A 12889-nucleotide genomic window follows, 5' to 3' on the forward strand; every position below is an offset into this window, starting at 1 on the left:
ACAGGTTAAACTGTCAGGTTATTGAACTGTTACACAGGTTAAACTGTCAGCTATTAAACTGTCAGGTTATTGAACTGTTACACAGGTTAAACTGTCAGGTTATTGAACTATTACACAGGTTAAACTGTCAGGTTATTGAACTGTTACACAGGTTAAACTGTCAGGGTATTGAACTGTTACACAGGTTAAACTGTCAGGTTATTGAACTGTTACACAGGTTAAACTGTCAGGTTATTGAACTGTTACACAGGTTAAACTGTCAGTTATTAAACTGTCAGGTTATTGAACTATTACACAGGTTAAACTGTCAGGTTATTGAACTATTACACAGGTTAAACTGTCAGGTTATTGAACTACACTTAAAGCGACAACCTCTCTGCTCATTTTGTTCTTTATATACAATTTCACAGACCGGTGACACAGAAATAACAAACTAAAAAAAAATATTCAAGAATTCCTATAGAAAGGGTCTCTATACGAAATGGAAAGGTAGAAGAGTAGAGTAGAAACAGACACACATACAGGATCAATAACCTCACCGAACCCTACAGATACACATTACATAGGGACAGAATGACAAGATCACAGCTAACGATCCCAGTTACATTACAGAGGCCTGTAAACAAACCTCTGCACACAAGGGGCGGACTGGGACCAGAATCGGCCCATTTTTGTCCTCAAGGCCCCCATTAACAGCCAAATAATGATAATTCTGTGTGTGCAAAACCCCAAATGTTCTGCTGTACACAAAAGACATACGAGTCAACAGATCACTTCAACACTTCACTGACTGAGCACGATCACATCCACAAGTCCAACTCTTACATACTGTACATCTATCTACAGTTTGCTACATTAGCTAACTTCTCACACCTAATAATGTAGGACACCTGTAGTAATAACATAGTAATACTATAGTGTAGTAAACCTGTAGTAATAACATAGTAAAACTATAGTAATACTATAGTACACCTGAAGTAATAACTAGGGTTGCAATGGGTCGGAAACTTTCCAGAATTCTTCCATGGGAAGTTAAGGAATTTGGGGAATTTTGCTTAAATTCATCAAAAAAGTTAGCTTAAAACAGTGAACCTTTTTTTGTGGGATACATATAAGGCAATTCTAGGTCTCATGGCATATTTTGGTTAAACTATCCGCAATTCAATGAAATTGCAACCCTCTGCATGCACAGTGCATTCTTCCATCACATGTACAGCTGATTCTCAAGATCTTGCACACTAATGAGATGCTATTCAGCCTACACTACTAGACTGTCAGAGCCAAGGACTACATGCTTTATGGTAAGTTTTGATTACAATACTGGGTAGGGTGAATATATTTTATATGACATACATGATTTTTTGTTAACTAGTAAATAGTAGCCTACAGCAAAGTGTGATTAAATCATTTCTAACTTGTTAACAATTTCTGCTAGTTAGTTTTTGCTACCATGTGGGTTTTAGCTTGCTTGAGGTTTGTTAATTCACCTGTTTCCATACATGTTTCATGTTAAAACATTTATCTTACAAAGGAGTTGTTTAAACTAACTGCTTAACTATTTATCTGTACATGGAATTAATTTTTTTCTAATATTTACAGGAAAATGACACAGGCACTATCTGATGTGTGGAGACATTTCACTGCAGCTAATGTAGAAGGAAAAGCTGTGTACATTTGCAAATACTGTGCCAAATCATATGCGAAGAATGCAACAAAGATGCAGAATCATCTGGCCAAGTGCATAAAGTTCCCTCAGCGCTCACAACAAGCAACCTCTGACAAAAGTACCTCTACTTCTATTCAAGGTGAAAATGATGACCTTATCGATAGCAACAGCTCATGGTCCTCCTGGAATCAGAAGTTTTTTTGGACTCAATGGAGAAACGTAGTCAGTGAAATGCTGATGAATGTCTTGCTCAAGCTGAGTATGCAACTGGTTCACTTCTGATGCTCACAGGCAATGTGCATTGGAAGAGATTTCTGAATGTTCTTCGCCCAGCATACACCCTTCCAACCAGACATGCTTTATCTACTAATTTGCTGGATGCAGAGTTCAACAAAGTTCAAGTGAAGGTCAAGCTAATCATAGAGAAAGCAGACTGTATTGCAATCATCTCTGATGGGTGGTCGAATGTTCGTGGGCAAGGAATAATTAACTACATCATCTCCACCCCTCAACCAGTATTCTACAAGAGCACAGACACAAAGGACAACAGACACACCGGTCTCTACATTGCAGATGAGCTGAAGGTAGTCATCAATGACCTTGGACCACAGAAGGTATTTGCACTGGTGACAGACAATGCTGTGAACATGAAGGCTGCTTGGTCTAAAGTAGAGGAGTCCTACCCTCACATCACACCCATTGGCTGTGCTGCTCATGTATTGAATCTGCTCCTCAAGGTCGCCATGGCACTGAAAACAATGGATACACTCTAGAGAGCCAAGAAAATGGTTAGGTATGTGAAGGGTCGTCAAGTTATAGCAGAAATCTACCTCACCAAGCAAAGTGAGAAGAATAAGAGCACCACATTGAAGCTGCCCAGCAACACTCGTTGGGGTGGTGTTGTCATCATGTTTGACAGTCTCCTGGAAGGGAAGGAGTCTTTCCAAGAAATGGCCATACCACAGTCTGCCGATATGGACAGCCCCATCAGGAGGATCCTCCTGGATGATGTATTTTGGGAGAGAGTGGTAAGCAGCCTGAAACTCCTGAAACCTATAGCAGTAGCTATTGCACGGATTGAGGGAGACAATGCCATCCTGTCTGATGTTCAGACTCTGCTTCGAGATGTAAGAGAAGAAATCCGTACTGCCTGCCCACTTCACTGCTCCAAGCAGAGGAAACTGCAGTTGTGAAATACATCAAAAAGTGTGAAGACCTCTGCCTGAAGCCCATAGACGCCGCAGCGTACACGTTGGACTCCAAGTATGCTGACAAGGGCATCCTGTCTGGTGCAGAGTTCAACAAGGCCTTTGGTGTCATCACTACCATGTCTCGCCACCTTGGCCTGGATGAGGGCAAGGTTCTTGGCAGTCTGGCGAAGTACACTTCCAAGCAAGGGCTTTGGGATGGAGATGCAATATGGCAGTCGTGCCAACATATCTCATCAGCCACCTGGTGGAAGGGACTTTGTGGATCTGAGGCTCTTTCCCCTGTTGCCTCCATCATCCCCCAAATCCCACCAACATCAGCCGTCTCAGAGTGCAACTGGTCCTTATTTGGAAACACACACACCAAAGCACGCAACAGGCTGACCAATACAAGGGTAAAAAAATTGGTGGCTATCCGGGCAACTTTGAGGCTTTTTGAGCCAAACATTGAGCCATCCTGAACAAGGTTGGAAAGTGACAGTGAAGATGAGGCCTCAGAGTCTGATGTTCAAGAGGTGGACATTGAGGAGGTCCAGGGAGAAGACATGGAAGCCTGAGAGGAAGACAACCAAAGCTTTAGTTTCTAGACTATCATTTTCCAGAGGTATGTTGAAAACGTTTTTGGGAGATGTGATGGATCATTGGGGATCATTCAATATTCCCTTTTTTTTGTTGTTCCGTGAAATCATCCCATGTGAAGAGTCAACTCATTTAATTCAAGTTCAATTCATAACTAAATTGTTTTCTTTTTCATTTCTATTGGAAGGATTTAATAATTTCCAATTATGTCTACTTATGATAAGGTAAAAGGTTTATGTTTCTGTTTCCATATGATATGGTAAATATATCCAATGCAAAAAACATCTACATTTAAATGGTATTAATATTAATTTGCATATATTTCCATTAATTCCCATATATTCCCATATATTCCTGTTAAATCCCACGGAAAGTTTCCACCTCTGAATATTCCCCAAAATGTGCAACCCTAGTAATAACATAGTAATACTATAGTACTCCTGTAGTAATAACACAGTAATACCATAGTAATACTGTAGGTGCAACTCTAACATCCTGGCACTGTTTAGAGATCAAATGAAATGGTATGTGGAGACCAGACATAAAGTATGTGTCACACACATAGAGGCTACTTGAGGTATTCATAATCAACAAACAGGAATATTTTCAGTTGGAGTAAATGTCAGCATTAGATAATCAATCATTCTGAGACAATTCATCCCGAAGCAGGGAACAGAGCTTGGGAACAGACATATATAGGGAAGGTAATGACACAAGTAATTGAGTCCACGTGAGTCCAATGATCGCTGATGCGCATGTCGGGGGGAAGGCAGGTGTGCGTACTGATGGTGGCTTGAGTGCGTAATGCACTCACCGAGAACACCATCCCCAGAGTGAAGCATGGTGGTGGCAGCATCATGCTGTGGGGATATTTTTTATCGGCAGGGACTGGGAAACTGGTCAGAATTGAAGGAATGATGGATGGTGCTCAAAACAGGGAAACCTGTTTCAGTCTTCCAGAGATTTAAGACTGTGACGGAGGTTCACCTTCCAGCAGGACAATGATCCTAAGCATACTGCTAAAGCAACACTCGAGTGGTTTAAGGGGAAACATTTAAATGTCTTGGAATGGCCATTTGGGGATGATATGATCGGTGAGGGGAACGGCACCTCCGTACCTTCAGGCTCTGATCAGGCCCTACACCCAAACAAGGGCACTCCGTTCATCCTCCTCTGGCCTGCTCGCCTCCCTACCTCTGAGGAAGCACAGTTCCCGCTCAGCTCAGTCAAAACTGTTCGCTGCTCTGGCACCCCAATGTTGGAACAAGCTCCCTCACGACGCCAGGACAGCGGAGTCAATCACCACCTTCCGGAGACACCTGAAACCCCACCTCTTCAAGGAATACCTGGGATAGGATAAAGTAATCCTTCTAACCCCCCCCTTAAAAGATTTAGATGCACTATTGTAAAGTGGTTGTTCCACTGGATATTATAAGGTGAATGCACCAATTTGTAAGTCGCTCTGGATAAGAGCGTCTGCTAAATGACTTAAATGTAAATGTAAAATATGATTGTACATGTCATCAAAATGTCTCCATGTCTCTACTGCACTGTATAGGCTGAAGTTACTTCTATATAAGGCATGATTTATATTCAATTGATACTTAATTCTACCATATAGTTAGTACTGTATAACTGACCACAATACCTAGGACTGTTAGTCAAGACCCAGGGTTAGAAACTAACTGCAATTTAGAATTTTTTTTGCAGGCGCTTTTATCCATAGATAAAAAGGGAAACAGACAACTATTGTCACACGACCACACAGCAGGAAAAACATTCCGCATGACGTTTGAATTACATCCATTTCTGGTTGTAAACTGTTTTTCTGGTTGTGAAGATGTCATAAAACCAGATTCCGACCAATTGGTCTCTGTTTCAACCAGGTAAAGACGCCTTTTTCATGACGAGATCAAGACATGGGAAAGACAATGACACACCCGTTGCTGATGTATTTTTCTGGTTTAAAAAATTGTTTACCCTGGTTAACCAAGGTTTTGTAGATGGGTTAGCATTGTTACAACTCTAAAGTAGTGTCTTTAGCGGTGTTAGCCTGTTAGCTCTAAAGAGAGGTTGGAGAGGTTGGGGAGTGTAGAGCCTTGCGACTGTCCCGGAGGATGCCGTCCAGGCCGTTGAGCTGGCGTAGGAAGCCCCGGTTGGGGATTACGCCACGGTGGTCCTTCACTGCCTTGATGGCCTCCACCAGGGTCAGGTTCTGACGGATCATCAGGTAGGCCAGGACCAGCGTGGCCGAACGACTCACACCCACCGCACAGTGCACCAGCACCTTACCTAGAGGGGAGGGAGGGAGGGAGGGAGGGAGGGAGGGAGGGAGGGAGGGAGGGAGGGAGGGAGGGAGGGAGGGAGGGAGGGAGGGAGGGAAGGGGGATGGGTAAGGAGAGAGAAGAAGGGTAGGAGGGAGAGAGAAAGAGGGAAGGAAGAAGGGAGAGAGAGGGAGGGACAGAAAGAGAAAGAAGAGAGAGAGAGAAGGAGAGAGAGAGAGATGAGGACGTGTTGACCTCCAGGGTAATAGTACACACACAGGAACATCTGAACAGATTAACAGGTGTGGGATGAACGTTTGTAGATGGTGTGCACCTTAGTACCTGTTAAGGTGTATGTGTGTGCAGATGTGAAGGTGTGTATGTGTGCGTGTTTTTGTGTGTGTCTGCGTGAACTACTGCATGCGAGGGGGGCCATGCTTGAATTGTTGCAGGTGAATAGATTGTTCTGACTCAAGCCTCGGTTTTGCTGAGTGTGTTGAGTGTGTGTGTGAGAAAGAGAGGAAGACAAATTGACTCACCACCGCTGCTGAGGGCTCTGTGTATGAACTCTGCAGCGGGGTAGAAGTTGACACTCATGTCGAAGGAGGGTGTGTCGTGGGCCTCGATGCCCTGGTAGGTGATGTCCATGCCAGCGTAATACTCCGCCCCGCCGCGCCACTTACTCTGGGCACAGTTCAGGATGTGGGTGATGCCAAGCCGTGCCAGCTCACGCCGGTCTGATGCAATGTCTCTGCAGTACAGTTGGGTTGGGGAGGGCAATCAGTAAATTGATCAATTAATCAAGCAAACAATCACACAATTAGCTGAAATTCAGATACAGGCCTATCTCTTATGTCTAACAAAATGTTTGTATATCATATTAGACTTAGGAAAAGCCCAATGTTTTGCAGCCTAGGTTACTCACTGGTCTCCAATGTAGAGCCTGGGCCAGACCTCGTCGGCATGGTTACACGCTGTTTTCCCGGTGTAGAGGAGCCGTTCCAGCTCAGACACTGTTAGTACCGGGGACCCGCGCTCCGAATCTTTCCTGTTGGGAGATCTCGAGCTGCTCCGGGACCGGGAGAACCGGGACATGAACGCCATCTGGAGCTTGTGCTTCTGGTAGAAAAATAATACATTTTTGTTGGTTGCGTTCCAGACCGTCAATATCACAGCAGCATGCGCATATGATAAGATTGGTTTATCAGCTCTGTTAATGGTTCCTAAGACGTTAAATGCTTCTCAAGCCCTTATGAGATCTGTTTATCTGCACAACGTTACTTTGTTAACAATATTTAATACTCGATATGTAATTGCCAAAAACGTAGCCCACTCACGTAGCCTATGAGTGAATATATTTCGTTAATCAGAAAACATATTTTTTGTTGTTGCGTGCATATGCTGGTGAAATTGCCATCAGATAACAAACACACAATTGTCTTGCTGAGCATAAACATAGCTATATGAACATAGAGAAAATATCCACATTTTAACGGTGGGCGACAATTCTCTCTGCAATAATACGAGAGCGAATAATCCACATTAAAGCGCATCTATTTCTCTGATTCGCTTGAATTTCTTTCTGTTTATTCTCGAGTTTATGCTTGATGCTACATTAATTAGAGTTATCTACACAATGCCTTACATCTTCTAACAACAGTACACACCGGAGGAAAAGAAATCCCACAATAAGAATCATTCACCTTCTTCCTTCTCGTTTCACTTTCTATCTCTCGAGCGTCACCCCTCCTCTCCTCTCCTCACGCGACTACAGGGCGCCCATACTATCCGCCATGTTCCTCGCCTATTGAACACGATACAGCAACAGTAGGATGTAAAATGATGTAAAAATCATCACTAAACCCGGACCATATTTGACCATTAACAGGTTCACAGCAACACATTACTTACCAGGCAAATTTAAGATAACACACATTTTTCCTCAATAATGTAGCATACCTATGTTATTACTTTATTATGTTTACGAAACATTGTTTTGATAGCAACTAATTCGATTATTAGATTATATTACAGAAAGGAGCTTTTCACTAATGATACTGACCAATAAAACATTTAGTATAATAATATTCAATAAAGGCTGCTATAGATGATGAAGGGTACAATAGTTTAGACCAAAACACAACTACATGGTAGGTAGCCTAGCGGTTAAGAGGTTAGGCCAGTAACTGAAAGGTTGCTAATTCGAATCCCGAGCTAACTAGGTGAATAATCTGTCGATGTGCCCTTGAGCAAGGCACTTAACCCTAATTGCTCCTGTAAGTCACTTGTCCACTAAATGGACAAGTGACTTACAATGATGCCCTTTAACAGTCAGATGAACTTGTGGATACCATTTCTATGTCTGTGTCCAGTACGAAGGAAGTTAGAGGTACACGATATCACCAAAAGTATGTGGACACCCCTTCAAAGTGGTGGATTCGGCTATTTCAGACACACCCGTTGCTGACAGCTGTATAAATTCGAGCACACCGCCATGCAATCTCCATAGACAAACATTGGCAGTAGAATGGCCTTACTGAAGAGCTCAGTGACTTTCAACATGGCACTGTCATAGGATGCAACCTTTCCAACAAGTCAGTTTGTGTCAAATTTCTGCCCTGCTAGAAGTGCCCCGGTCAACTGTAAGTGCTGTTATTGTGAAGTAGAAATATCTAGGAGCAAAGTGGTAGGCCTCAGAAGCTCACAGAATGGGACCGCAGAGTGCTGAAGCACGTAGAGCGGTTCCAATCGTAGTCCCAAACTTCTTCTGGTAGCAAGGTCAGCATAAGAGCTGTTCGTTGGGACCTTAATGAAATGGGTTTCCATGGCCAAGCAGCCGCACACAAGCCTAAGATCACCATGTGCAATGCCAAGCATTGGCTGGAGTGATGTAAAGCTCGCCACCATTGGACTCTGGAGCAGTGGAAACGTGTTCTCTGGAGTGATGGATCACGCTTCACCATCTGGCAGTCCGATGGACGAATCGCGCTTTGGCGGATACCAGGAGAACGCTACCTGCCCCATGGTTCGGGCTTGGCCCCTTAGTTCCAGTGAAGGGAAATCTATTGTATTTAAAAAATTTAAAAAATCCCCCCTTTTTCATGATATCCAATTGGTAGATGCAGTCTTGTTCCATTGCTGCAACTCCCGTATGGACTCAGGAGAGGTGAAGGTTGAGAGCCATGCGTCCTCTGAAACACGACCCTGCCAAGCCGCACTGCTTCTTGACACAATGCTCGCTTAACCCGGATGCCAGCCGTACCAATGTGTCAGAGGAAACACCGTACAACTGGCGACCGTGTCAAAGTGCATGCTAGAGCGCAATGAGACAAGGACATCCCAGACAACCAAACCCTTCCCTAACCCAGACGACGCTGGGCCAATTGTGCACCGCCTCATGGGTATCCCGATCGACTGCGACACAGCCCGGGATCAAACCCAGGTCTGTAGTGACACCGCAAGCACTGCGATGCAGGACACAATAGTGCAGTGCCTTAGACAGCTGTGCCACTCGGGAGGCCCAGTGAAGGGAAATCTTAAAGCTATAGCATACAATGACATTCTAGACGATTCTGTGCTTCCAACTTTGTAGCAACAGTTTGGGAAGGTCCTTTCCTGTTTCAGCATGACAATGCCCCCGTGCACAAAGTGAGGTCCATATAGAAATGGTTTGTCGAGATCAGTGTGGAAGAACTTGACTGGCCTGGACAGAGCCCTGACCTGAACCCCATCGAACAACTTTGGGATGAATTGGAACGCCGACTGTGAGCCGGGCCTAATCGCCCAACATCAGTGCCCGACCTCAGTAATGCTCTTGTGTCTGAATGGAAGCAAGTCACTACAGCAATGTTCCAACATCTAGTGGAAAGCCTTCCCAGAAAAGTGGAGGCTGTCATAGCAGTAAAGGGGGGACCAACTTCATATTAATGGCCATGATTTCGGAATGAGATGTTCAACGAGTAGGTTTCCACATACTTTTGGCCATGTAGTGTAGTTTCACGAGCCAATGCGAACTAGCGTTAGTGCAATGGCTGGAAGTCAGTCATGGCGCTAACACTAGTTAGCAACTTCCTTCAAACTGCACGCAGAGACCTAAAAATGGTATCCATGACTTCATCTGACTCTGGGAAGTAGAAATCCCAAAGTATCCCTGTAAGGACCAGGACAGCCACCATGTAAAGCATATTTGAAGAAGAATCGCAGGTTTTTCAATGATGGTTTTATCAGAGTTATATAACTTAGTGTGTGTGAGTTGAACACAATTACATTCAGTTGTGGATTTGTTGATATCTAGATTGCATTGCAGGATGAAAATATGCCTATTTATTGAAGCTCCATAAAAGAACCGTGGTGTGTTTCACCATCTTGTGTTTAGATAAAGTACTGCATGTACACAGACTATTCACTGCAAAGTAGTTGCAGTGGTGGAAAAAGTACCCAATTGTCATACTTTAGTAAAAGTAAAGATACCTTAATAATCAAAAGTGACTCAAGTAAAAGTGAAAGTCACCCAGTAAAATACTACTTGAGTAAAAGTCTAAAAGTATTTGGTTTTAAATATACTTAAATATCAAAAGTAAATGTAATTGATAAAATATACTTAAGTATCAAACGTAAAAGTATAAATCATTTCAAATTCCTTACATTAAGCAAAGCAGAAGGCACCATTGTCTTGTTTTAGTTTTAGTCTAGTTTTTTTTTGTATCTGTACTTTACTATGTATTTCTTTTACAACTTTTACTTCACAACATTCCTAAAGAAAATAATGTACTTTTTCTCCATACATTTTCTCTCAAATTTAAAAGTACTCGTTACATTTTGAATGCTTATCAGGACAGGAAAATTGTCAAATTCACACACTTATCAAGAGAACATCCCTGGTCATCTACTGCCTCTGATCTGGAGGACTCACTAAACACAAATGCATTGTTTGTAAATTATGTCTGAGTGTTGGAGTGTGCATCTGGCTATCAGTAAATTAAAATAACAAGAACATTGTGCTGTCTAGTTTGCTTAATATAAGGAATTTGAATTGATTTATACTTTTACTTTTATATTTTATACTTTTATATATATTTTAGCAATTACATTTACTTTTGATAGTCAAGTATATTTAAAACCAAATACTTTTAGACTTTTACTCAAGTAGTATTTTACTGGGTGACTTTCACTTTAACTTGAGTCATTTTCTATTAACGCATCTTTACTTTTACTCAAGTATGACAATTGGGTACTTTTTCCACCACTGCCCATAGATATAGACATGGTGTGCACAGGGGTGGGGTGGGTGGGGGGGGGGTGGGGGGTCCCAATGCTGGAAGGGGGGCCTGAGTGAAAAAGTTGGGGGCCCCTGAGTTAGGGATAACGATGGATAACGGATAACGATGACATGCACAATGCCCCTATTCAGAGCAGGCCTGCTCTCCAGTACCACAGAACAAGCCTTGGAGAGAAGGTAACCGGAGAGGATCTGACTTGTTATGTTATACCTAGAAGATATACCATTTAGGTAACCAGAGAGGATCTGACTTGTTATGTTATACCTAGAAGATATAGCATTTAGGTAACCAGAGAGGATCTGACTTGTTATGTTATACCTAGAAGATATAGCATTTAGGTAACCAGAGAGGATCTGACTTGTTATGTTATACCTAGAAGATATAGCATTTAGGTAACCAGAGAGGATCTGACTTGTTATGTTATACCTAGAAGATATACCATTTAGGTAACCGGAGAGGATCTGACTTGTTATGTTATACCTAGAAGATATACCATTTAGGTAACCGGAGAGGATCTGACTTGTTATGTTATACCTAGAAGATATACCATTTAGGTAACCAGAGAGGATCTGACTTGCTATGTTATATACCATTTATTATCACAAGTTCTGTCTTCAAAAAATCAGGGACTGATTGCTGAAGAAAATATTATTGACATAACTATCCATGAAAGTGGTAAAGGCTACTGTACCTCAACACATTTAGCTTGTCACTTTAAAAACAAAAAAATCATCTATTCCTCAGCTCTTCCAGGACAGCCTCAACTTTGTCCTGTCAGACCTCAACATGCAGTTGTTGGATGGGGCTCACAACAGCCTTCACGACCCCCACCTACGGTCCTTCTACAGCCTGCAGAACAGGCAGGAGAGACTGTTAAAGGCTGGCTGTAGAACCACTGATCAAAAGGTAGAACACACACACACACACACACACTATGTTATTGTTGCTATCTTACCCATAGACATGTGCTGTGTAAAGGACTAGAACAGAAATGTCTGACGTTTTGAGGCGTCCTTTGTAGCTAGGTGCTCTGTTCCCGGAGTGTAAATGTATTGGATAAAGAAACAAATTAACTCTACGTAAATAAAGAATGAAATTGAGGTGACTGGACGCCTTGGGTTACAACTAGCCCAGATAAGATATTACTTCCTGCCACAGATGGGGGCAGGTGCGCACAAACAGAACCAGGAAGAGAGTTACGGACAGTGATGTTTAAGTAAAGTCATTGTCTTTGGTGCCTTGGTCCTTCACACACACATTTGTGCACAGGTACTATATAACACACAGACACAAGCTCACACATGGTTTCTCGTCTCTCCTTCTCCCTCCTCCTCCTCATCTTCTTCAGACTCTCAGGTAAGGGCACCATGTTTCTCTGAAGTGATTGTGCTCCATGAACTTAGGAACATGCTGACATTGAAGACAGGAGGAGCAGGTGGCTTCTGTTGGTTTCATACAAGGAAGTTGTATCTATATTTTGGATGTGAATATGTCTTGATCAAACCTGATTTATTTTTAAATACACTACTGGTCAAAAGTTTTAGAACACCTACTCATTCAAGAGTTTTTCTATATTTGTACTATTTTCTACATTGTAGAATAATAGTGAAGACATCAAAACTATGGAATCATATAGTAACCAAAAAATCACGTGGTAACCAAAAATATATATATTTTAAATTTGAGATTCTTCAAAGTAGCGACACTTTGCCTTGATGACAGCTTTGCACATTATTGGCATTCTCTCAACCAGCTTCATGAGATAGTCACCTGGAATGCATTTCAATTAACAGGTGTGCCTTCTTAAAATAACTTTGAAAGTTTCTTCAAGTGTAGTCGCAAAAATCATCAAGCGCTACGATCAAACTGGTTCTCATGAGGACCACCACAGGA

At 42.4% G+C, this 12889-nt stretch overlaps 1 protein-coding gene across 3 annotated transcripts; it reads right to left on the minus strand.

The window, feature by feature from the left end:
• Positions 1–372: 372 nt before the first annotated feature.
• Positions 373–7544, minus strand: LOC106569205 (dual specificity phosphatase 26). Of its 3 annotated transcripts, none has more exons than XM_014140328.3 (4): positions 7421–7544; positions 6643–6836; positions 6257–6468; positions 373–5745 (listed from the first exon to the last, which is right to left on the minus strand). In XM_014140328.3, exons 2-4 carry the CDS (start codon positions 6819–6821, stop codon positions 5516–5518), a joined length of 621 nt encoding a protein of 206 aa, XP_013995803.1. In that variant the 5' UTR covers positions 6822–6836; positions 7421–7544; the 3' UTR covers positions 373–5515. The 3 variants fall into 3 exon arrangements, with proteins under 3 accessions (XP_013995803.1, XP_013995822.1, XP_013995812.2); XM_014140347.3 differs by having other exon boundaries at positions 7385–7538; XM_014140337.3 differs by having other exon boundaries at positions 7363–7538.
• Positions 7545–12889: the final 5345 nt, after the last annotated feature.

Source organism: Salmo salar, chromosome 01 (genome assembly GCF_965601325.2).
Source record: "Salmo salar chromosome 01, fSalSal1, whole genome shotgun sequence".
Lineage (NCBI taxonomy): Eukaryota > Metazoa > Chordata > Actinopteri > Salmoniformes > Salmonidae > Salmo > Salmo salar.